This window comes from Lemur catta, chromosome 12, assembly GCF_020740605.2.
Source record: "Lemur catta isolate mLemCat1 chromosome 12, mLemCat1.pri, whole genome shotgun sequence".
In the NCBI taxonomy this organism is placed as follows: domain Eukaryota; kingdom Metazoa; phylum Chordata; class Mammalia; order Primates; family Lemuridae; genus Lemur; species Lemur catta.
This window is the reverse complement of record NC_059139.1, coordinates 21,609,701-21,636,679: the sequence shown is the minus strand read 5'-3', so window position 1 is coordinate 21,636,679 and position 26,979 is coordinate 21,609,701. Positions and strand designations below refer to the sequence as shown.

At 41.7% G+C, this 26,979-nt stretch overlaps 1 protein-coding gene and 1 non-coding gene across 2 annotated transcripts in view; both read left to right on the top strand.

Moving 5' to 3' along the window:
• The first annotated feature begins 18,784 nt into the window (after positions 1-18,784).
• Positions 18,785-26,979, top strand: part of ADAMTS12 (ADAM metallopeptidase with thrombospondin type 1 motif 12) — a 245,657-nt gene continuing 237,462 nt past the window's right edge. Inside the window, exon 1 of the mRNA XM_045565804.1 lies at positions 18,785-18,911. Within this exon, the coding sequence (XP_045421760.1) occupies positions 18,785-18,911 (127 nt within the window). The remainder of the gene's footprint in view (positions 18,912-26,979) is intronic.
• Positions 21,832-21,938, top strand: LOC123648712. Its single transcript, XR_006738734.1, has one exon. It is a non-coding gene; the product is annotated as a U6 spliceosomal RNA (small nuclear RNA).

Below are 26,979 nucleotides of genomic sequence, written 5' to 3'. Positions count from 1 at the left end.
TCTCATAAATTGTATTATTATAATTATAATAAGAAGGAAAACAAAGTAAAATAGAAAGTTATAAAACCATGTGAAAGGAAGTAACTTTTAACTATGAGCATATTTAATTTAATTCTAATCTAATCTTTACTTTTCAAAGTAAAGATTTTTAAGATTAATATGGATTTCCAATTGCTATATGTATATTTAATTAAATAGTATATTGTTCTCTAGGAAGCTGCTAACAAAAGGTGTACCTTATAAACTACAGTATCTTTGAAGAAAGGAAATTCAGTAGCCAGGTAAAGGGGGGAAGAAAAGGGAAGGGAAGGAAAGAGCACTCCAGAAAGAAGGAGCAGCCATGGTGAAGATGCCAGGCAGGAAGGAGCACGATGCTTTTGCAGGACAGAAAGAAGATGAAGTGCTTTTAACACAGGGAGGTGGAATGAATAGTGCTTTATAGTCTGGTGAGGTGGGCAGGAGTCAAACAATTCCTGACAAAAAATTTGATCTGTAACTTTAGAGTAATGGAGGACATTGGAAAATTTTAATCAGGGGAGTAATGAGATCAGTTTTGCATACTCAAACCATTCTGCTAGTTGCAGTATGGGGAGTTGACTGGACAGGGCAAGAGTAATATGAATCAAGACAGGAAGCCAGAGCAATAGTTCAGAAAGGAGATGATTGTCATCCAGTTGAAAGTGGCCCAGGGCAGAAAGAGGTTTAAATAAATGTTTAAGAAACTGACTTGACAGTCCGTGGTGGTGGATTGCATAGCAGGGTGAAGATAAGGAGGAATCAAAAGCCCTACTCTGTAGGTCTGGGCAGATGGGCACACTGAGAAAGTGAGGTGGGGGGAAGAGGACACCCCCCCATTGAACATATAAGACTGTGAATGCCTATGAGATTGTCAGATTGAGATGTCAAGTAGACAATTGGACACATGGATCTGTAACTCAGAGAAGTCTGGATCCAAGATAAAAATATGTGGTTCAGCAATATATAGTTGACAATTGAAGCTTTGATATTGACAAGACTGTCTGGAGAAAAAGTACAGATTGAGAAGAGGATGGATTCCTGGGGGAACTCTGAGGTCGAATGATCTGGTAGAGGGTGGCAAGTCTCTATGTGACAGTGAGAACTAGAACTTTGGAGTGGGGGAGGAAAATTAGGAGCATGTGAAATAGAAGCCAAGAAATCTAAGAAATGTAAGAGAAAAAGACAGAGGCTGTGTCTAATGAGAGGTCAAGGAAGAAAAAGAACAGAAAATGCTAATTGGGTTTAGAGATATGGAAACAGTTGATAACCCGGGGGGGGGGGGGGACTATGTCAGGAGGCAGAGGCTGGAAAAGGGGATATGAGCACAACTAGGAAGTTATACTCACAGACTTCTGACAACTAAAGAAACCAAGTTGGGGGGAAGTACAGCAGCTTATCCAAGTTCAGCTGGCAAGTCAGTGATAGAATTAGAAAAGAATTCAGAGATATTGGCTAACATTCCACTCTTTGGAAATCTATGGAGTAAGCTGAAAGAGTCAATTAAATAACAGCCCAACACACGAAAGAGCCTGAGCCTCTTGGGGTCCTCAGGCTGCATCGCTAACCTGAGTAGTCACTTCAGGCTAAATTACAATTTCTCAACCTTGGAACTATTGACATTTTGAGCCAGATAATTCATTGTTGTGGGGGCTATATGGTAGGATGTTTGTTCACCAGCATTCCTAGCCTTTACCCATTAGATGCCAGTAGCAACCCCTACTCCTGCTGTGACAACCAAAACTGTCTCCAAACGCTGTCAAATATCCCCTGGGGGCAAACATCTCCTTCCCCAATGTTGAGGACCACAGGTCTAAACATAGGCCATTTGTCAGAAAGGGAATTGATAGGAGACTATGAAAGGATCTATTATGAACCCAATAGCTGGACCCTTTATATTTCTTCTTCCCATAGGCACATTTGAATCTTTTAACCAAACCTTTTGCTTCATATTTCAATAACTCTGGTTGCTTTTTTTGTCTCCATTGGAATTAACAATCATCGTGATTTTTCAATGTAATTATAACTAAACTATTCCCAAACTTTCTTTGTGAAAAATCTTTTCTCAGTATTTTAAAAAGCACTATATTGCTCTCCATTGGAGGAGGTTAGCCTCCTCTTGCCTAAAGAAAGTGTGATGTCCTCCGCTGAGGTAGGTGCCTTGCAGGGGACTCTTGGTCCTCCTAAGGACCTCCCTCCACTGGTATAAGATGACAGTGCTGGCATAAGATGACTAAGTGCTGGCAGGCCCCAGGGAGTAAGACACAAAGTGTGACCCATGAGGAAGTGCACTGCACACAAAAAGACTTATAAGAGTTTGCCAATTTTATTGATGGAACTTGGGAGTATTTATGGGAATGGATCCTAAGAATGCTGGATCAGGGTAGAAAAAACATAATGTTGGTTTGGTCACATTTGTTGATATGAGTATACTATGCAGAGATTCTAGACTTGGTATGGTACCTCAAGCTCCAGGAAGTGCCTCTAACAGTATGCTTGTTGGTTGCCTGAAACAGGGACCCAAAGTATCCTAGATAAAATGAAATTGAAATGCCAGAAATTCCTTGTTACACTACAAGGGACAGTACTGTGAGGCTTGGGACAATAGGAATCATAAAGTAGATTTACCATGTAAGATCTGCTCACCCACCTCTAACTGCGTGCACAGGGAGGTTGAAAGGACACTCCTTTCAACAAGGCAGCAAGAAACATATTCATGAGAGGACTCTGGGCATCCTTAAAGACTTCTGTGGTAGCTGCTGTCAGCAGGACAGAGATGGAAGTGGGAACTCCCCTCATTGAACTAGACTCCTTGAATTCAGTGGCGATAGTGGGGCTCCAGGGTGGCAGGGGCCCACTGGTGACACTGGATTACCAGAAGTGAGGTAGGAAAAGTTAAGACGATGAGCAGCAAAGTGGAAGCAACAGTCAGAATGGTTTGACCTACAGAGGTCTTCAGTGTTGTCTAACTGACCATTGCCCTGAGAACTGAAATTGGTGGGCAACGTAGTATAAAGTCTTACTTATACGTATAAGCTTAGACAAACATAATAATCAATAACTCTCTCTCCTCTATACTGAATATTTCTTTTTTTCCACCAACTCCCTCAGATTAAATTTTTTTTTAAGAGACAGGGTCTCACTCTGTCTCCCAAGTTAGAGTGCTACGGCATCATCATAGCTCACTGCAGCCTTGAACTCCTGAGTTCAAGCAATCCTAGCCTCAGCCTCCCTAGTAGCTCGGACTACAGGCCTGTGCCACCACACCTGGCTTAAACTGAATACTTCTTGAGAACTATATTCATGTCTAATCCATTTTTGTATCCCCAGCTCCTGACTTAAGGCCTGTAAAATTATATGCAGCTTGAACCCACAAATGAGTCATTAATTCCTTTTCTGACCACTAACGTAAATTTAACAGTAAGAAAGCCATTCTCAGTTGGAATACCCTGCAGTATTCCGTAAGCTCCGTTTCAGACGTTTTTCTGCTCCTCCTCTGCACATTCCACACACTCACAACCTGGCAGTGGCCATTCTCCATGCGTGGGGGGGAATACTCCCGTGACCTTCGCCCCAGGGAAGGGGACCTCTGTAGTCAGGGTAACAAGCAGGGTTCCCGGTCAAAGAATAAATGGGGACTTGTTTTGGCAGAAGATATTAAAACGGGTCTGGATTACTTCACAGCATTCTGAGGGCAAAACTGATCACATTTCAGTATTTTTCGAAATCAAATTAAACCTGGCTTAAGGCTCCCCTGACTAAGTTGGAGAGGCAGTAAGACCAATCAACTTTGGTGACCTCCTCCTCTTCAGCTCTATCCTAGGGCTCACGTAGTCCAGAGAAGAGCAGGAAGGCCCTGGTCCCCTTGCCATGCTGGCACCCTGCCACTGTTGCTTGTCCAGGTCTGAGTGGCCTGACAAATTGGGCAGCTCCCCCAGCAGCCTCTCTCTTTTCATGCTGCGCTTAGCCCTGGGCCCCTCTGTCGAGTGTCTCATCGTGAGGGTCCCTGATGCCCAGTCGTCACAGACACCCACCCAGGCGTCCTCACTCAGGGACACTGCATGCAGGCAAGCTTGGAACCTCTTCTGGAATCTCCAAACTTTCTCCTACTCCAGTCTCTAAGGTTCATGATCTGGGCTTAAGCGTTTCCTTTTTTTTAATTGTTGAACTCCATCTCTTCTACTGTTGAGAAATGACTCAAGCTAATCATGGCAAACCCTCTAAAATAGTGGCTGTCAAAATGTGCTCCCTGCAGGCAGCATAAACATCACCTGGGAGCTTCCTAGACGTGCACATTCTCTGGCCACACCTGATACCTACTGGATCAGAAACTCTGAGGCTGGGACCCAGCAATTTAGGTTTTAACAAGACCCCCAGATGATTTTGACATATTGAAGTTTGAGAATCACTATTCTAAAACAAAGAAGTAGCTTTTCCCAACTCCCACTCTGAAACACATTCAGAAGGAAAGGGAGAGATAAAGAAAGAAAGATAGTTGTTAGCTCTTCTTCCCCTTTAAGAAAATCCTGATAAAAAGACAATAAGGATGTGGGAAAATTGGGGGAGGCGCAGTTATAGGGATTGACTACTTTTCCCTTCTAAGGTTATGGATGTGCATGAGAAAAAAAAAAAACACCACACAGTGACATTTCCAATTGGTAATTTTGCCACAGAATAAACTCTTGATGCATTGTTTCCTTAGCTGTTTTAGAATCTCTTGAAAAGCTTAAAAACATTCCAATCCCTGGGTTCCTCCCTCTAGGAATTCTGATTTAATAGGTCTGGATTGAGATCCAGATGTTGTTATTTTTGCAGAGTTCCACAGGTTATTCTAATGTGCAGCTGAGGTTAAAAAACATTGCCCTAGATCCCCTATTGTTTTTTAAGGACAACACAGGTAATCTTAACGCCCTGTTACCTTCTAGATTTGCATGTGACTCAATGAGGAATGGACTAGGAACATACAATCCTAGGTTCTTCTGGTTGTCTCATAGTCAAGAGTTGGCATTCCTACTCCTTTCCTTGCTTGTTTACAATGTTCAAAGGAGCAATTGTAGCATTCAGACGTAGGTCTAACAGTCTTCAAGGAATGGTTTTGAATATCAGCCCATATGCTGTTCCTTCCTCTATATTATTGCAGACTAACTTGGGATGACTTTTTATGTATAGCTTTTAGGTTCTGCTTTTTATTATTTTATTGTAATTTTTAAAATTTTATTTTTTTTAATGGACAGATAACATTGTGTGTTTTTATCATGTACCACATGATGTTTTGAAGTATATATACATTGTGGAATGGTTAAATCCAGCTAGTTAATAAATGTATTACCTTACATAGTTATCACTTTTGTGGGGAGAGCATGTAACATCCATTCTGTTTATGTTTTTCAAGAATACAGTATACCATCATTAACTATAATCACCTTGCTGTACAAGAGACCTCTTGAAATTTATTTCTTCTATTTAACTGTAACTGTGTATTCTTTGGCCAACATCGCTCCATTCCCCCTCTCCCCTGACCACCGCAGCATCTGGTAACCACCATTATACTCTCTACTGCTATGAGATCAACTGTTTTAGATTCTACATAGGAGTCTTTTTGTGCTTGGCTATTTCACTAAACATAATGTCCTCTAGGTTCATCCATCTTGTCCCAAATGGCAGGATTTCATTCTCTTTTTATGTCTAAAGAGTATTCCATTGTGTATATATACCACATTTTCTTTATCCACTCATCTGTTGATAGACACTTAGGTTGATTCCATATTTTGGCTACTGTGAATAGTCCTACAATAAACATGAGAGTGCAGATATCTCTTTGACATACTGATTTTATTTCCTGTGGATATATACCCAGTAGTGGGATTTCTGGATCATATAGTAATTGAGACCTGAGTAGATATGCTCAAAAGAAGACCTACAAATGGTCAGCAGGTATATTAAAAAATGCTCGGTAACCAATCATCAGGGAAATGCAAATCAAAACCACAATGAGATATTACCTCACCTTAGTTAGAATGGCTATTACCAAAAAGACAAGAGATAACAAACATTGGTGAGGATGTGAAGAAAAGGGAACCATTATACATTGTTGGTGGGAGAACAGTATGGAGATTCCTCAAAAAGTTAAAAATAGAATTACCATGTGATCCAGCATTTAGATTCTTTTTGATAAGTCAATAGTCACCCATAATTAGAAGTGGGAAAGTGATGATCTGGTTCCCTCTCTACCACCTCTTTACCAGGTTTCAAAGAAGAATATCCCATTCTAGGTTGATAGACTTTTTTTTTCTTTCAGTACCTCAGAGATGTTGCTCCATTGTCTTCTGGGTTGCAGTAAGTGAAAAGTTTGCTTCATTTAATTTTTGTTCTGAATGTAATATGTCTTATTTTTCTGACTGTTTTTGAGATTTTCTATTTATCACTGATTTTGAGTAATTGGATTGTGATATGCCTTGGAGTAGTTTTCTTTATGTTTTTTGTGCATGAGATTCATTTTTCTTGGATGTGTGGGTTTATAGTTTTCGTCAAATTTTGGCCACTATTTCTTCAGATAGATTTTGCTCACCTCAACCCTTCTGTGGACTTCAATTGCATGTATATTAGGCTGCTTGAAGTTGTTTCATAGCTCCCTGGTGCACTGTTATTTTTTTTTTTTCAGTCTATTTCTTTGGGTGTTTCATCTGGATAGTTTCTATGTCTTCAAGTTCACTAATATTTTCTTCTACAGTGTCTAAACAACTGGTAATACCATGAAGTATAGTTTCATCTCAGATATTGTTTTCTTCATCCCTAGAAGTTTGAATTGAGTCCTTTGTATTAACGTATCTCATGTTTCTCTTCAACATGCTCATGCTTTCTTCTACCTTCTTAAACCTATAGAATAAAATTATTATAATTATAAAAATATCCTTATATACTAATAATTATCATCAGTGTCATTTCTGGGCTGTTTCTATTGATTGCCTTTTCTCCTCTTTTTGAACTGCATTTTCCCTGTTTTTTTTTTTTTTTTTTAATATGCCCGATAATTTTTTTTATTGGATGACATGACACACAGTGATTTTTACCTTATTGAATGCTGGATATTTTTGTATTTCTTTAAAAATTCTTGCACTTGGTTCTGGCACTTTGGGTCATATTTTAGTTATTTGTTAAGCAGTTTAGTCTTTTGAAGGCTTGTTTTTTTGTTATGTGAGACCAGAGCAACCTTTATTGCAGGTTTAATTTTGCTCCATTACTGAAGCAATATTCCTCTGATTCCCTGTATATTACAGGTTTTTTTCTTTTGTTTTGTTTTTGTTTTTTTCCAATTTAACTTGTGGGAAAGCAAACACTTCTGGGCCCTATCTATTCACTGGAATTATTCCGCCTGAAGTTTCCAGTGCTTTTTTTCACCTGCTTCAGGTAGTTTCCTCACATGCATGGGGTGTGCAGTACTCAGTTAAAGGCTCAAGGGGAGTCCTCTGCAAAATTCTGGAACTCTCTCTATATGCAGCTCACTCCTCTCTGGGCAGGTCCTTCCTCTTCTGTAGTCTGCTCTGTGAACTCCTAGCCACCTTGGCCTCCTCCAATTCTTAGATGTCTCCTCAACTCAGAGAGATCATTGCGCTGTTCTGGGTCTCGCCTTCCCTCCCTGTGCTGCAACCTGGAAAGTCTCTCTAGAAAGTCAGATGGTCATTTCAGGGGTCACATCACCTGTTTGCCTTCTCTCTGGGATTAATGTCCTGTGATGCTTATTGCCCAATGTCTGAAACCCATTGTTTCATATACTTTACCTAATTTTTTTAGTTGTTTGAGTTGAAAAGGCAAATTGCATCCCTATTACTCCATCAAAGTTGAAAACGGAAATTCCTTTTGCTAGATATTGGTATCCTGTTTATACAAGGTTGGGGGGGTTGTCTCTATAATATCTTAATCAAGTCACATCTCTTGAACATTCTAGTTAAGAAACATCTGGTGTTTATCAGAGATAAAGATAGTTGAAGTACATTTAGTCGCTGACTTGTAGCATGAACGTTTGATTACATATTACCACCCTTCTCTAGGTTCTTATTCTTTTTTCTAGGGTATAAATGAAAAATAACACACACCAGTATTATCAATAATAAAATATCTTGAATTAAATTATAGATATTGTATCCCTTCTCCCCAAAATAACTGCTGGTGGACTTAGAATTGGATTTCAGTTGCCAAATCCTCATGAGCAGAGTGCCAGCCATTGGTTCCTTTTCCTTGTCTATACTCCAAGATTAATGCTGGAGCCAGAACCACATGAGGAAACAACAGAGAGGGAGCACTCAGAATATTGTGATAGTCCTTTGAGCAGTGACCAATGCCCCACCTTCTGCTGAGGTATTGGTCATGACAAATGTCCCTTAGGTCAATATTAACAAACCTCTTTTTGCTTAACTAAGTAGCTATTTAAATAGTTAGTTTTGCGTTCTGTAAATCTACAAAGTAGACTATTTATTCCTGAGGGCAAAGAGAGGAGGGAATAGTCTAATACTAAAACCAGAATCTACTTCCCAAGGTCAGGTAGGAGTTAGGCAAGGAAACCAACTCTTTTTAGAAGAGGGGTGTTTCTATGGGCCTCAAAGCAGGTCATTCCCCACAACATTCCCCAGTAGGTCATCCACCCACACAACCATCCTCTAATCAAATATTTATTTACCAGGGGCATCTTTGAGAGAAATGCAGAAATGAATAAAACATAGTTTCTGTACCGACAGTTTATAATCAAGTAGAAAATCAGTCATCAGCATCTAATTAACTTGACTCTCACTGCATGCAATGCAGCTCAGTTGCCCGCTTTCTAATTCACTACTTGATAGCATCACTTCTTTTTATGAGTCTTTCATAGACTTCTTTCTGCCTTACATACTAATCCATGCATTTAATCCACATATTCTGTGCGCCCAATTTTCTCACACTGGCTTTCAAAAATTTCATCAGGTTACTCATAGACATATCACCCCTCTCACCTTTGAAAGACGGATCACACACGTTAATCTGATCTGGCCACCGCTTTACTCCAGGAGGTAGTGACTGAATCAATATGTCCCTTTGATCTTGGAGGTCTCTCAGGAGACTCAGTGCAGATTTAGGGTGGCAGCAAAACAAGTAACTGATAGTGTGAGTCAGAGCATTACCTGTAACACACAGAGGGCATATAAAGCAACGACAGAGGCCTCCTCCCTGCCCACGCAGGCACTACTTGGAAAGCGTGGTGGCTGAGACGGATAAAGGTATTAGCAGAGGCTTCTAGCCCTGGTTCAGCTATCTCCTGGGCCTCATGAAAGGGTGCCTGAGAGCACAGAGTCTGTATTTCTGTGCCTCAAAGAATTAAAGTGATACAAGTGCTCATCTTGTGGCTGTGGAGACAACCTACACCTCTCTCTAGCAGTGTGGACAAGCTATGTTGAGACTGGACAAAACCTTAGGAAATCTTTTATCATAATCTATGGTTAACTTTAAAGCTGATTTTTTTATTTTAATATGTGTCTTTTAAAGTCACTTTATCCTGAGGAGAGACACCTAGTGTCTGTTGAAGTGTGATTGTTGGAGCACTTAGGGCCCTTGCTTCCTCGGTTTCAGGGAAAGATCTTTACCGTGAATGGGCATATGTACACATCTGCCTGCTTTTAGGCTAAGCATCCTGAACCAAGTTTTCCCTCCATCATTTTTCTGATGGTCAATAGATATTTAGTGACAAGATAAATGACTAGATCAATTGTGGTATGTCCATGCAATAGAATACAACTCATAAATAAAAGGGAGCAAAATATTGGCACACACAGCATCCACAGACCTCAAATAAGCATGCCGAGTGAAAGAAAGCAGACAAGTGAGTACATGCTGTATGACTCCATTTATATAAAATTCTAGAAAATGCAAACTAATATTTAGTGCCAGACAGCATAGTGGCTGCCTGTGGTTGAAGGCAATGTAGGTAACAATGGCAGGAAGGGATTTCAAAGGAGCAGGAGGAAACTTCTGGTGTATGTATATGTCAAAATTTATTGTGGTGATGGTTTCACAGGTGTATAAATCAACACTTATAAAACTGTACACTTTAAACATGTGCAGTTTATTGTATGTCAAATTATACCTCAATAAAGCTGAACAAAAAGATTGATATTATTATACTGCATAATGATGTTTTGGTCAACAATGGACCACATTTATGACAGTGGTCTCATTGATTGATTATAATAGAGCTGCCCTTTACAGATGTATCATTTTTATCTTTTATCCCATATTTTTGTTGTACCTTTTTTATGTTTAGATGTGTTTAGACACAAAAATACTTGCCATTGTGTTACGATTGCTTACAGTATTCAGTACAGTAACATGCCGTACAAGTTTGTAGCCTAGGAGCAATAGACTGTACCATATAGCCTAGGTGTGTAGTGTGCTATACCATTTAGGTTTGCATAAATATACTCTATGATGTTTGCACAATGACCAAATCACCTAATGAATACATTTCTCAGAATGCATCCACATCATTATACATGATGCATAACTGTACATTTTTACTACTACCTGAACTAATTTCATTTACTCACTTCGACGTTTCTTGGGGACACAGCTGATGTTCTGCTCTCAGCAATGCCAGGATACCAAAGAGCAGTGATAAATACCAGGCAGAGGTCCTCTGAGACCACAGCAGGACTCCTTGACATTCAGCGGGTATCCTCTAAGGAGGAGAAGTCCACCCCAGGCTCTTCTTAGGCTTTTGGTTGAGCTCAGAGGTTAAGAGAACAAAACAAGCAGGGTAGACTGGGGCTGTGGATGTTCTTTGGCACTCCCATCCTTCCTGCCACCACTGTTCATGAGGGAATTTCTAATCTGGTCAGATTTCAAAGACATTTATTAAGCTGCATTTACGGAAGGGTGGAGTTATTGTTTCTTAACTGAACAAACTCAGTCTTTAGTCTCTCCCTTCCATTTTGTCTTTCATGCAGCCCACTGTGCAGAGCTAGGACTCCTCTGCAGCCCTTACCTCCAGTTTGAGCTATTGCATCACTTCCCCAAAGCTCCTCTCACTCAATTTCAAAGATATCACCCTCTCTTGATTCTTCTGTCTCACTGGCCTCTCCTCACTCTTCTTTACTGGTTTCTTTTTATTTCTGGTAACTCTAAATATTGCAGCGCCTCGAAGTTCAGTCCTTGTGTCTCTTTTCTTGTCTGCTAAATTCACCCAGTACGTAATCTCATTCTGTTCCATGGCTATCAATAGCATGCACACACCTGTGATGACTGCCAAATGGATGCCTCCAACCTACACCTTTCTCTGAACTCCAGTCGTGTACATTCAATGGCCTATTTGACATTTCCATTCAGATGTCTAAGAGACATCCAAGCATATCTCGAGAGGAACTTCTGATTTTCCCCATCCTCACCAGATATTTTCCACCCTTTATCTTATCAATCTCAATTATTGGCTGTGCTAAGCCTTGTAACCATCCTTGACTTCTTGCTTTCTTTTGTATCACACACATACAATTCATTAGAAAGTCCTGTTGGTTTTGCCTTTAAAATAAATCCAAAATCTGACCAATTTTCACATGTCTTTGGCTACCACCTGATCTAATCCACCATTATCTCTTACCTGAGTTAATCCGATAACCTCTGAAGTGCTCTCTGTACATTTACTTTCTCTCTCTACAGTCATTCTCAATCCCCCTATCCAAAGAGATCCTTTTAAATCTGAATTCATTCCTGTTGCTCCTCTATTCAGAAGCCCCCACTGGCTTCTTAACTTGCTCGGAGCAAGATCCAAAGTCTTCACTATGGTCTGGAAGGACCTATGGGACTTTCTCCTTCACTAGCAGTCTCCCTTTGCCCATGCCCTCCAGTCACTCCAAACTCCTTGATTTTCCTTGAGCTCTTTGGGCATATTTCTACTTAGTCCCAATTGACAGTCTTTGTTATTACTGTTTCCTTAGCCTGGAATGTTCTCCTAGATATCTATGTTGCTCAGATTCTTATTTCCTTTAGATTTCTGCTAATACCATCTTTCTTGGAGAGGCCGTTCTTGACCCTCCCACCCCCATATAAAACAGGAACCTACCCCTCTCAATCACTCCCAGCCCTCCTTAGCCTTGTTATTATTTTCCATTGCTCTTGCCACTAGCTCACATATTATGCATTTACTGGTTTATCCTTTATCCCTCTACCTCCCACAACCCCAAAGTAGAGGACATGCATGCATGTATGAAGAAAAAGTCTCTGACTATTTTATTAATTGCTGTATTCTCAATGCCTGGACATAATAGGCAGTCAATAAATATTTATTGAATAAATAAATGAAGTATTCTCTTTTTGCTAAGGCAGTAGCACTCGAAGTTTGCCCGATACGTTCCATTTCTAATTTCTTACTCTCCTTGGGAACAGTAGGAACACTATTCTTTAATTCAGATTCAATCTTTAAGGCAGAGTGAAAGAAAGGGTACCCATGTGGCTGAGGACCAAAATAGGACCTGTCTGATAATGCTGAGGTCCACAGCTGCCAGCATGGAGGCTTTTGCCCAGCTGCACAGAGGCGACCATACACGAGCACTTAACTGGCTAAGTTCTACTGTACGTGTGTCATTATTATTAGGTTTTACTAATTTCCAGTTCTATAGCATTTACTATGTGTTAAATCATTATAAAGAATGAGAACAGCCTGCAACATTTGTTTTTTATTCAGAAACAATCTCAAACTTACAGAAAAGTTGGAAGTGGAGTGTAGAGTTCAAAAAAAAAAAAAAAAAAACACCAGAAAATTTTGTGGTCTGAATCACTAGAGAGTAAGTTGTCAACTAAATGCGCTATCACCTCCAAATACTTTAATGTATTTCTCCAACAAACACGGATATTCTTCTGTAACCACAACCAACACAATCAGAAAATTAACAGCAGTACAATACTAGTATCAAATACTCAGTTCTCTGAAGTTTTGCTAACTGTCCTGGCAATGTCCTTTGTAACAAAAGGATCCTATTCAGAATCATGTGTTGCATTTGGTTGTCATATCTCTTTAATCTTCTTCAATCTGGCAGAGGTTTTCAGTTTTCCTTTGACTTTCATAACCTTTTTAAGATAAAAAGTCAGCTTTTTGTAGAATGTCCCTCCATTTCAGCATGTCTGATGTCTCTTCATTATTAGATTCAGGTTATGTATCTTTGGCAAAAATATTACAGAAGTGACGCTGTTCTCCTTGCTGAATCCTATCAGGTAGCACAGGGTTTTGATTTCCCACATTACTGATTTTGTTTATGTTGTTAACTTGATTAAGGTGATGTCCACTAGGCTTCTCCACTCCAAAGTATTTTTTTGGCCTTTATAATTAATAAATGTTTTGGAGGATGTACTTTAAAATTATATATAAATTTCCCATTCCTCATCAACTTTTCTATTCACCTATCTACTTGTGTCAGCATGGATTCATGGATTCTTATTTTATTATGTGATTAATAATTTATTACTATTATTGTACATTTCTGCTGAAACTTTCCTATATTTGGCCAATAGGAGTCCTTTCATGCTAGCTCCTCTACCCTTTTGACATGCCCCATCTTTCTTTGAGTAGTTTCTTGGTTTTGGGGGTGTAACAAAATATTTTAGGTTTGTCTTCTATTTTCCAAGCCCTAGAATCAGCTATTTCTCTAAGGAGCCCTAGTTCCTTTAGAGTACAATGGTATTTGGAATCCAAGATCTGGGTGTCAGGTGTGTCCATTGCTTTTGGGGTGTCATTGCTCCAACATCCTCAAATGACAGGCCTAGGGAACATATGGGTGTATACACACATATACATATTAACTTATGCATATTTATGTCTTTATTTCTATATGCATCTACATTTACATCAACAATGACACAGGTTCATATTAATGCCTTCAGTTCCAATCCAACATTACTGGCACATTTTGCTTTTTTAATATTTGTACTTCTCTTCACTGGCAGTGGGAAACTTGACTCTTGTTATCCTTACTGTGTGTACTTATTTGATTAATCTCCTTGTACGCAACCAACCACCACCATCATTGCCATCACCACCCTACCTCTCCTCACCCTACCAGTATTTTGACACCCTGCACTTGGACATCCCCCCCTCAGTTGGATGCTGCCTTCTCTCTGCCAGGCTCTGGTACCATGCATTGTGCCATGATAGCTGCCCTCTGTACATTTTTGACACCTTGCAACAAGCTGTTCCCTCCCTATTCCCCTCTCACCTCACTTCGGATCCCTCTGACAGATCTCCTGTGTGGATCATCCCTCCACCAACTCTCCGAAGCTCTGTTACATTTCATTTTGAACCAGTTTAAGATGATCTACAAACTGACGCTGGTCTCAATTAACTGCAGCATTTTGATCCAAATGCTACACATTCTTTCTGTGGTGTGCTGTTTTCCTTCAGCCAGTAGTATATTTCATTAATCAGCGACCCATAGCCTTTTCAGCCCCGGCTTTCAAAAGGGCATTGCCATGACTTTGTTTCTTTAAGTAAATTGATTAATACAGTGTCAGAAGAATAGTCCGATAAGGCACCTACTTAAATGCAAAGCCAGATAACTTTACAAAATCTGCAACGAATGGATTCTAGGGTCCTCAAGCTGAGTCAGGAAAGTAAACTTTCTGGGGCTTGGAGATGTGCAGAATGGGTAGTGGTGATTATTGATCCAGTTACATATTTAATACCCTTGGATGGAAGAAAAAAAATGACTTGACACTCCTGAGGGTTAAAAATATCTACGTTCATTTTCTTACAAGAGCTGCAAAAACGTTTGAGAAAATAGTACATCTGACAACAATATTTAAATATTTCACTTTTGAAGACAATCCTTTTCAACTGCCAAGCTGAGTTAAGATCTAACTAGTCTAGGCCGGGCGCGGTGGCTCACACCTGTAATCCTAGCACTCTGGGAGGCCGAGGCGGGTGGATCGCTCGAGGTCAGGAGTTCGAGACCAGCCTGAGCAAGAAGCGAGACCCCGTCTCTACTAAAAATAGAAAGTAATTATCTGGCCAACTAAAATATATATAGAAAAAATTAGCCAGGCATGGTGGTGCATGCCTGTAGTCCCAGCTACTCGGGAGGCTGAGGCAGTAGGATTGCTTAAGCCCAGGAGTTTGAGGTTGCTGTGAGCTAGGCTGATGCCATGGCACTCACTCTAGCCAGGGCAACAAAGCAACACTCTGTCTCAAAAAAAAAAAAAAAAAAAAAAAGATCTAACTAGTCTTGAAAACCTCAGAGGAAGACTCTTCTCCCCTCTTCCCTCTGACCTGGCTTGGGAAAAGCAGCTTACAAACTATAATGTGCGATGCAATAATTTTTGTTATAAGATGGTGGTTATGGTATTTAGGCAGAATTAACAGATGTGAAGTCTCTTCTTGTGGCCTATTCATTTGTGATTTTTGGGACCAAGTCAGGTTTTTTTGGGTCCCTGTCAGTTTGTTTTGTCCTTCCAGTGTTAACAACAGCTCTGAAAGATGCATTGAGCTAATTTTCCTTGAACTTCAGCCATCCCTTGTGCTTCTAAGGGTTTATTAGGAAAGTATGAACATTTTTTATGCCTTATTTGCTAATGAAACAGAGGGAGCGCTTTGTGAAGCATCTTAGATCTTTTGTCACAATTTGTATTTTCACATGGAAAATACTTAACCATAATGAACTAAACAACTATACAAGGCACTCTGATAATTACTAGGGGCCTTCACTAAGACAGATTTATATTTGAATCTGCTTAGTGGCTCGGCTAAGTCTCTTAACTTCTCTGAAATTTACTACTTCATCCCGATTTTCCATCTCATAGCGCTATAATCCTAGGCAAGTTATTTAACCCTTCACCAACTGCTTCCCCAGCTATAAAATGGGGATACTAAGAAACCTAATGAGGTTTTTATGAAGATTAAATAAAGCAATGCTAATGTAATGGTTATCATAGCACTGAGTAGAGAGTCAGTGTGCAATAAAAGCTTACTGTCTTAGCTATCACTTAACTCTGGGTTCTTACATGGTTTTGTAGTTTTTCCTCAAGGGCAGCATGTTTACATAGCTCAGGGATAATCTGGCGACTCTGCAGTGATTCACAGTTCTGCTGTCTGTAGTGGACAGGGAAAGGTAGTTGGCCCTTTTCATTGCTATCAACTTCCGTCACCAAGGGAATTTGTTACCTTTTCTCTGTGAGCAGACAAAAAGTTAAGGAAGATTTAGTTTTCTCTTTAACCTGTGGAAACTCCAAGCTTTGGAGATAGTTTGTAAATTCTGGAGAGAGTAGGATGTATTATAACACACTCTTGGTGTTAGAATGGCAGCAGTAAGTATATTTGTGCTGAGCCACATTGATAACTTGCTGAAGTTGGAGACATAAACTGATGGCTGCACCATTCGGCGCAAATATGTTAGTTTCTTCAATAGCAGCTGGAAACAAAGAGCAAAGAAAATCAGCAGTTGGGGTAAAACAAAGTTAGATTTTGATGAGGAAGAAATGAGATGTTGAAAATGGTGGTTTAAGGAGATAAATCATAGGGTATGGCTGGGCAGAAAAAGAGATAGGGCCAGAGAGATGCTGATAGATTATCATGAAACCAAAGACGAGAGAGCAAGGGACTGGAAGTCCTTGCTAGGTTGGAGACCCAAGGTACTGAGTATAAAGGTTTGAAAGATAATATAAAACTTTAGTTGGATTTTATAATTTTAATATTTTGGTCTTAGGTGACTTAAGGATAATACATATTTCTGGTTATGTCTTGAGAGTTAGTGAGGGAGAGAATAAGGGGAATGCCATTAGAGTTGAAGGGATTAAACTGTGAAGCCAGAGTGTTCAATGGATTATCCCTGATCACTCCTAATATTGGTGGAACTCAGGAATACCCCAGGGTTCTTTGGGTTCCTGCCTGAGAGACAACTCTCTTCTCCAGGGATTGGGAGCCAGGAATGATCTTGCCCTTTGAATGAGATCCTGCTTGCTATTGAAAGGAGAAAAGGAAGAAAGGAAGAAAGAAGAAGACGAGGAGTATGAGGAGAAGAAAGAGAAGTAGGGGGAGGAGGAGGGAAGCAAAGAAGGGGAAGGAAGGGAAAGGAACAAAGAGTCCTAGCCCAAAGTGGTTCTTCAATTCCCTTGCAAATTTCTGTCAGGTCATCATGTCTGTTTCGTCTGAATCTCTTTTGACTCTGGCTGTGAGCCTACTGTTCCCCCTGACCCACTTATATAACAGGAAAAGGGGCTGTTACGTGGCAAGGGGGCTTTAAGGTTGCATATGGAATTAAAGGTGCTAATCAGCTGATAAGGAGATTACCCTCGGTCGGGATGGTCGGAGCAGGTCCAATGTAATCACAGGGTCCTTATAAGTGGAAAAGGGAGGAAGAAGAGAGAGTGATGTGATGTGAAAAAGACTCAAGTGGCCATTTCTGGCTTTGAAGATGGGGAAGAGGGCCGTGAGCCAAGGAATTCGGGCAGTCTTTGGAAAAGGCAAGAAAACAGATTCTCCTCTAGATCTCACAGAAGGGAATGCAGCTGTGCTAACTCCTTGATTTTAGCCCAGTGAGACCCCTTTCAGATATCTGATCTCCAGAACTGAAAGATGATAAATCTGAGTTGTTTATGCCTCTAAGTGTATGATAATTTGTAACAGCAACAACAGGAAACTAACACATACCCCTTGAAAAGTCTTGGTGTCTATATATCTCACTTTGAAGTCCTTTGGGCTATTCATCCCAGGCCTGCGAGGACCCCCTTGCATTTGGGCCACTGCAGTTGACTTGGTTGTCCTGTTCCCATGCAAGGTTGGGTGCGTTGGCATCCCAGACCTTTGCTGAACACATGCGGTTGGCTGGCAGCCAGAGAAATCTCAATACCATGGCCAAATTCTTCCTGAAGAAGAAGGAGGCTTGTGAAAAATCTTGGCTGGACTAGCCCAGTAAAATCTCAGGATGCCTGGCAAGCGCCCTGGTGTGCGGCATTCGCTCACTGATGTAAAAGCTTGAACCTCTAAATGAGTGGATGCCCCCTCCACCGGCAACCTGTTCAGGTAAATTGAGTAAATCCCTAACACCTTCTTGGGCTTTCTTCCTCCATTCTCCTGGTTTCCTTTCGGTGAAGGGAAGTGAGCCAGGAAAGATGGGGTTGTAAAACTAGGGAAGCCCCACAGAGCACTGCAGCCTCAGAGGGGCCCACACGCATTTGTTCCGGGGCCCTGGTCGCACAGGTGAAGGGACTTGTCCAAGGTGAAAGGTGCAGAACGGCTCAGACCACTTCCCTTTGTGCGACTTGGCATGGAGGAAAAACTGCCTGCAGGTTTTTCAGATGAAGTCTTAGCCTGCCCTGGGAGAGAATCCCCGAGCGGCGGCGCCGAGTGGGATTCTTGGTCGAGAGAGCAATGCCAGGGAAAGTTCGGGAACTTGGGGGAGGACGGCAGGGAAGGGGGCCGGCGGGGCGGGGCGGCGCGGCGGGGGCGGGGGGCCCGGGGGACGGTGCGGACGGCGGAGGGGTGGGGACCCGGTGGGCTGCGCCCTCCCGCCCTGACCCGTTCCCACCCCGCCGAAAGCGGACGCGGGCGGCCGAATCACGCCCCTCTCGGGAGGAGGCGGGGGAGAAGGTGTCTAGCCCCTCTCGCTTAAAGACGCCGCGGGAGCGCGCGGGCATCTGCGGCCGCCGCCTCCCCGCGCCGACCATGCCCCGCCGCATCTGCCTGCCCGGCCGCGGGCGGGCGAGGACTTGACTCCGGGAGCTGGGGGCCGGCACTTGTTTGACTTTTCTTCTCGCCAACAACTGAACCATGCCATGTGCCCGGAGGAGCTGGCTTGCAACCCTTCCCGTGGTGGCTCAGCTCCTTAACTTCGGGGCGCTTTGCCACGGGGGGCCGCCCCGGCCAGGCCCGCCGCGCTTCCCGGACACGAGGCAAGGTTAGTGGCTGCTCTTTATCTGCTTTTGAAACCGTGGCAGCGAGACGTGTGGAAACCCGCTCGCCTTTCCCCGCCCCGGGCAGAACTGGGCTCTGCAGAGCTGCGAGGCTGCGAGCTCAGGGACCGAGGCTTTCTCAGAATCCAGAGTTGAAGGTGCTGATCCCTTCATTCTTACGGAACGGTGAGCCCCTCGCTCTGTCTCCACAGGGATGACACTGCAGTCTTTGAAAGCCCCCGGAGGTAGCCGGTAACCTTCTCTCTCTCTCTTTTGTTTACTGTTTGTTGCACTGTTTCAACCTCCTATTTTTCAGATGCTGAGCACGCAAAATTATTATTTTTAAAAAAGTCCCAACTGGCCACTGGCAGTCATTGCAATGTTTCTAGTCAGTTTTAAACTTTTGGTCAGGAAAGGGGAAATGGGATTCCGCCCCCCTGCTGAGCCGGCTTGGCTGTGTTTGGGTTTCCTGGAAAGATTTAGGGTTGTGTTTTTAAAATAACAGTCCTGGGAGGGGGTGGAATTTACCTCCATTGGGGCCCACTGTTCTCTGTCCTGCATCGTTGGTTGATCGCAGCTGGCTGCTTCTCTTTCTGAATTTCATGAAACCCATAATGGTACAGAAAGCACTGGAGGTCTTGTGGTGGACAGTTTGTTATGATAATGATGATGATGATGATTATTCTTTTAAGGCCAACACTCTGAGCAGAGAGATACAGTTGTCTCTGGTTTTTATTGGACTTGGGTCAGAGACACTTTCCTGTTTGGTGGGAGTTCATTGTGGCTCTGGGGGAAAACAGGCATGGCAGCAGTAATGGCCCATGTGGCACTCTGTGTGTCAGCCGGTCTGACCACTGACGATAGCCTTATGGGGTGCAGGTACAGTCTCTGCTGTACACATGAGGAAGCTGATGCCTGGGAGAGTTTATGAGCTTAGCTAAGAGTGGAACAAGGTTTTGAGCGCAGGTAGCCTGACTCTTACAATCACACAGCACTGCCCTGTTGTAGTAATAGGGATTACACACACACACACACTGACACACACACTTGCAGAGGCAGAGCACTGGGTTAGCATCCATTAAGTCCTGTATTTGCTGACTATGCTCAAGTCTCGGGAAGTGTCCCCCATAGCTTTCTGACATCCCTTTAATTCCCAAGGCCATTTGGGTGACAAATATCACCAGCCTGTCCTTGTTTAGGATTTCTAGGCAGGGTTTTCTGCCCGGGGTTGCAAAGTTCAGATACTGCTGGAGAACTCCTCTGCTGCGGCTTCAAGAGCTATCAGAAGCAAGTCCCTCCCTTTGCTTTACTTGGAAGCCAGAGCAGGCTAACACTGGGGTTAGATGTCAATCAGCACTCGCTTGTGTAAACGTTCCAGATACAATCTCCCACCCCCAAGTTTAAAATAGCAGCGCTGGTTGTTCTTTGAAAAACAGTCCCTTTGTGAAAAGTCTCTCTTCTGGGGCAGCACAAACAAAGCCTGCAAGCACTTCCCAGGGCATTTGGAGATGATTTGGTTCAAAGACACACATTATCCTGGGTTGGTTTTCAGCTCTGCTTGCTCTACATCATTTTTGTAAGGAAATTCACCTTGGTGTGGAGCAGACACCGCTGGGATTTACTTTTTCCTTTCTGGAAAATGAGATATAGTTATTTTCCCTAGGCACCTTTAGGGCCATGTGCTGGGAGTATTCGATATTTTAAAATAGTTGTAAAGTGCTCCAAACTTATTAACGATGCATTTTTATTTAGGTTTAAAAATAATTTCAGTTTTTAAAAGGTTTTTTTACTAATCTTAGTCAATTCACTAGTGGATTTACAAGTAATCCACATTTGGTGCAAAGATAAGTTTCTAAGCAGACTTCCATTTAGAACCAACGGTGGGGGGGGTGGGGGTTTGGGAGTGATGGGGGAGAGAAGGAGGGATGGATGAGGGCAAAGTAGTAGAGAATGACATTCTAAGGCTATCTGGGAATAGGATGGCCTGGGTTTTCCCTCCAAATGACCTGCCTGCAGCTTCACAATTAGCCAATCTCCTTAGACTTTCATTTCCTTTTGGACAATATTTTTGAATTGCACCCAAATTCTGTACATTTAAACTCACAAATTACTTAAGACATCATCTCACCATCCTTTTTAGTTTTACACATGAGAAACAGGAGGTCTGGGGGTCAGTTTGTTAGTCAACATATATTTATTGAGCACCTACTAAATGCCACTTCACTAGTGGGGTGAAGGGAATTGCACAGGGTCCCACAGTTGGAGACAGATTTAGATACTAAATAACCTTCTAGTTCTAAGGGTTGGGCTCAGTCGGTCAGGTTTTGGTTCTCAGGAGTATGGAGATAAATCCAATTGTTTTCTGGGCCTAGCAACAGGCAGATTTGACTAATTTTGCCCAGTATTCTTTCCACATTGCTCAGTTGTGATGTAAGAATGTGCTGTGACTTCCACAAGATTTCTTGGTTCACAACCAAGTATCAGAACATTTAATGGGAAATACTAATCTTGCACAAACACACTGCCTCTCTTCTACAGCCAGTAACATCCCTTTGGGTTTGTTACCTCTGTACTGTTTACAAGGCACTGGTCACTTCCATGATCCCTTTTGCTCCTGACAACTCCCTGAAATCAACAGGGTAGGCACTTTTTCCTATGTTGCAGATTAGTTATCACAGGGTTGGTGAGCAATTCAACTTTCTGTGGCATATTTTACAACATTGAGGGGCCCAACACAATTCTTCACAACATTTCAACATGTGTAAATTCTATAATAACAATACAGTTGTAGGTTACAATGATCTTATATGGAAGATAATTATGAAAAGACCCTCTTGTAGGAATTTCATTACTTTTTTAGTAAGGAGTCTTAGAAATTCAATTGCTCTCTAAGAAAGAAAGAAATATAAGGTATAAGTATAGACTGTGCTCACTTTGGCAGCATATACACTAGCACTGGAACAATGCAGAGAAGACTAGCGTGACCCCTGCTCAGGGATGACGTGGAAATTTATGAAGTGTTCCATAAAAAAAAATACCTAGAGGTTTAACCTAAGCTTCATAAAAATTGGTAGGTAAATATTCTCTTACCTCTTTCCTTTCTTTCTAGGCTGAGGGTAAAAGATCCCTTGGTGTTTTGTATTTTCAAAAGCACTTGTGCCAACAGGCCTCCCTCAAAGTTTCTTATGAAGTACCATGGAAACTTGTGGCTTGTTTCAGATCCAATTTAAACAAGGCAAATCAAAGTATTCAGGGCTGTTAATTTATTTCTGCAAACCCAAGTGCAGATTGTGATGTAATTTCAGTGTGTCTCAGCCACTCCCCCAGCCATATTGACAGCCCACCTTGACATCTGGCTCTCAGTGGTGGACCCCTGAGAAGCAGTGAGGGCAGAGCTTGGGAGCGTGGGCTCTGGGGTGAGATTTCCCAGCTACAGATCCTCGCCATTAATTACTGTCACTTGATGGAGATGGGAGTGGAGGCTAAGCTGAAGGACATGGTCAATAATACCTCACCAGAGAAATGTGAGGATTGGACAAGACCAAGCTGATATACTCTTAATATGGTACTTGGCCATAGAAATGGTAAAAATTATGAGCTGTTGCTATTTCGTAACACCCATTTCTCCGTCCCTGTCATATCCCCTTTGAGTTGTGCTTTCTGTTGGCCAAGATTATAGCTAACTAACCTGCCAAACTAAATACCTACTGAGAGGAAGCCAAGGTGAGTGTGGGCTTCTCCCCACTCTCTGCTCTTGGAAGTTATATGTGTTTATGTCCACAGTGATCCCTGGTAGCCAAGTTTCTCTCTTTAATACCAACAATACTAGTGTTTAGCTAATGAATGTTATTTGTGAAGCACTATTTGAAGTCAATTACATATATTAATACATTGGAGCCACAACTAGCCTAGGAGGTCAACGCTATTATTATTATTCCCACTGTCTAGATGAGGTGGCTACGGTTGGGCCGCCCACATAAACCACACTCTGTAAATGACCTCCTGTTTCCATCCACACCTGAGGGCTGCCTTAGCATAGCTGCCACCTTTGCAATCAAATCAGGATGGAAAACTGATGCTGCCCCTTTACTCTGACCAATAAAGAGGCAGTTATTATCTCCGTTTATTGCTGAGCAAACTGAGGCATAAAGAAGTCAGTCAGGCAGTTCTTTTCTGGTCAGATCATCATCCCTAGGGACAGTGTTATTACCTGTAACTCTGTTATCCTCTCTGCCAAGGGCAATTGCTCTTTCTTATGGACATGAAGTGCAGCAGTTAAGAACATAATATTGAAATAGGAAGCCCAGGGTTTCAATCCAAGTAACGTTGTATAATGTTGCATAGTGACTTCTTAGACTCAAGTTTCCTTATCTATGGAATGAGGCCAACAACCGGTCTCTATTACAGGGTTGTTGTGAGTATTGAATGGGGAAAGACTTATGGTACCTGGCTCATAGCAAGAGGTTATTAAATGGTTACTGTAATTATTATCATTATGTTATTATACAGCCAACTTAATTTGGGTTTCTTAAAAGTTCATCAGTCAAAAAGCAACTGGGTCAGGCTCCATTAATTTTCTTTGCTCTTTTATTCTTTTGCCAATAGGTGCCGGGGCTTAGACAAGATTTAGTCTTTCATTTTATACATTCAAAAATCATGTTTAAATATTTGAGGTGTATCTTCAGAGGCAATCCTCATACGGGATAGTTTAAGTCAGTAAATTTATGGAAAAAGATGTGTTGTTCTCTCAATAAATTGAAATAATTCCTCTACCCAGTCCACTTCCTCTGTGCTCTTCCTATTGCAGTTCTTCTAACTTAGCTCTGGGGTTATCACTCCTCCTTGCTGGACAGCCCAGGTGGCTGCACGCTGCAGCAGGAATACCTAGCCCGCCACTTAGGGCTGCCTCTCCCCTCTGGCTTGCTTTGTCTTCCAGCCTTATCTCCTGCCAATACTCCCATTGATCTGTTACTCCAAACTCATTTTGCCTTCCTATTGCCTGAGAGGACACAGGCCTCACGGTAGCTGTACCGCCCCTTCTCCATGACCGTCCTCTTGGGTCAGTCATGGGGTGCCTCCTCCAAGGTCAATTCCTCCCCTGGGAAGCAGCCAGCTGTGATGGGCACAGTCAGCAGGGCACTGGGCACTGGGCATTGGGAGCCCCTGCTGTCAGGCGGCACCGCCTTATGTTGTGCAGCACTGGCATCCCTTGCTTATCTCCCCCACCTAGTGTTCTTCACAGACCTCTCGGAAGCCAGCACAACCCCTCTTGCATCCAATCCTTTTTACCTATTTATCTTTTTTTTAAAAATACTTTTTAATTCTGTTTTTTAAACTGAAACATAATAATTGTACATATTTATGGGGTGCATAGCGATGTGCCCATACATATAATGTATAATGATCAGATCAGGGTAATTAGCATATCATCTCAAACATTTATCATTTCTTTGTGTTGGGAACATTCAATACCAACTTATTTTTAATTGGGAAAAACAGCACAGGAAATACAATTTTCAAAAGGAAAAACCATACCTCAACTCTCACCACTGTGACAATTTTCACTTTTACAGATTATCTCAAAGGCTTTGTTCATATGCATATATACATGTATCTCACAGTTACAGTTATAGTGGAGACATTATTATACGTTTATTACCTCTTTATTATTAGATCCTAGTTTTCCACATTTCTGCATAATTGCTATAATTATTAAGTATACTAATACACCATGTTGATGTATCACTTTACATAAATTGTCTATTCAGAGAAATATTTTTTAATGTAATATTGATTTAAAATTGCACTTGTTCTCCATTTCACAATAACCTGAATTTGTTATGGTTTGTATTGTGGGTATAACAAACAAGACATTTTCAACTCTTTTCAATCTTGTTCAATATGTTATAGATCATTTAACTTGGAGGAGTATAACATTTTATTTAGAATTCAGTGTTTAAAAACATGCAGCTGCTTTTAGTTTGTGTTCTTTTTAAATCAGTCAGTATGACTTTTTGGAAAAATAATATGTTAGAAAACATGCTTTTTTTTCCCTGTTTTGATAGAGACAAAGAGACTTGCTTATGTCACAGAGTATTAAAATGGGACTTTTCCTTAAGTCTGAGGGGGGGAAAAAGGAGTTAATTTCCCCCTCATACTTAAAGAGAAATTTTAGACCATGCATGCGGGACTTGCAAGGTGATAGTGTGATTCTCATCCCTTCACCCTCTTGGTTCGTACATGAGGAGAGGCTTAAAGGTCAATGGAAAGATATAGAAGAGAGATTTCTTCAGCAAAGATTAGGGTGCTGGGGCATTCCCCCGATTGTCCCCCAACTCAAGGCAAGTGAAGGGCCTTTATAGATTTCAGAGAATCTGGTGTGGGTTTGGGGAGTATCAACTAGCATTTTAGCCTTAAAATACCGATGGGCAAAAGACTGGCTAGAATGGCATTTGGTGACAGAGCCAACCAAGAGCACTATGCTGCCAGGAGTAGCCTGATTTGCTTGACATTGGGGAACAGGACAGGGCTCATGGTTGTCTCCTGTGAGCCAGATTTGGACCGCTTGGAAGGGAACCAGATGTGGATCATCTTGAAGGGTTGCCAAAGAGGATGCCCTGCAGGGGTGAGGTGTCCTCAATAAAGAAGTGGAGGGGGGAAGGGCTGAGGGTGGCTATTGGTGGAGGAATTGCCTACATTGAGGAACCTGGATGGGGGCAATCCCAAGGGACAGGGCACCATTGATAGATGACGGCTATGCCCAGTTGAATAAGAGTATTTTTTGCCCCTAACTCCCTTCCTTGCTCCAACCTTGGAGGATCCAGAGGCATCACTGTGAGTAGCAGAGAAGAGCAGCAAGAGGGAAGTACTACAAGAACTGACTATATCTGTCTCACACGCCTGCCATTTCTCTCTGCAGTTAGGCCTGGACTTGGAAGATATTCCAATGCTAAATCCAGACGTTTCTTGGAGAGTGAGTGGGTGGTAGAAAGGACTGAGTCAGTTATACTCCTCAGTTCATGGCACACTAGCTTCAATAATTTGTGCAAAAACTTTTTTTGTTTGTTTTATATATTTATGCCTCTTTGTTCTCACTCCCTACTCCTCTTCCTCCCAGTGGAAAACCATTTTAATGTGTTCCATATGTGTTTCTTGGTTGTGTGTGCTCTGGCAAACTTTATATTATTGTTTTTGAGTATGTGTATTTTCCATTAATGTAAATAGCTCTGTATTAACTTGCTTTGTTTCTTATTTTTCATTAAGCATTATTTTTACAATGTGTCCATGTTGCTGTGTGGTCTCTTGTGCCTAACTGCTGCAGTTGGAAGCAATGGGTCTGGACTTTTTGTGCCTAAACATTAAGACTGCTTATTATTAATTATTATTGTTAATAGTACCTGAGAGTGAAAGCTCTGTGCTCAGCTCCATATTTCATCCAAGGCAGAGAAGAATGATTCCACAAAGTATATTTGGAAGCAGTTGTCTGGAAAACAAAAAAAGCTTTTTTGTAGTTGTACCCCATAGAGTCCAATTCTTTTAATTAACCAGCTATAAATGTGTTTACTGATACATCAACACATATAAATTGACCACCTATGATGTGCAAGATTCTGGCCTCCAGAGGATTTGAAGATAAATAGTATATATAATAAATAAAAGGAAATGTAAAATAAAGCCACTCTGGGGGGTACAGAAAGTAAGGGCAAGAGAGCTCAGGGGAAGGAGAGAGAACTTTAACCAGGGACATTAGGAGAATGAAGAGGAAAGATTTGAGTTGGGACTTAACACATAAGGATTTTGATAGAACGCAAAAGACATTCTAGTTGGAGAAGCAACATGAGCAAAGTAAAGCAAGTGAGAAAGTGCAAGGGGTACAGAGGGGAGGTGGCAAGTAGCATGTTTTCTGTTTTTCCTTTTTTTTTGCCTGAAGCAAAAGATTAGTTTATCTTACTAAGTAGTTAATGGTCTTCTTTAAGCAGTCTGTAATCCAGAGTGATGACTAATTCCCTGCTAGGTAGGTCCTTTGTTATTCTCACATATCAACATAAGGAGGTAGTCCATGGGGACTGAAAT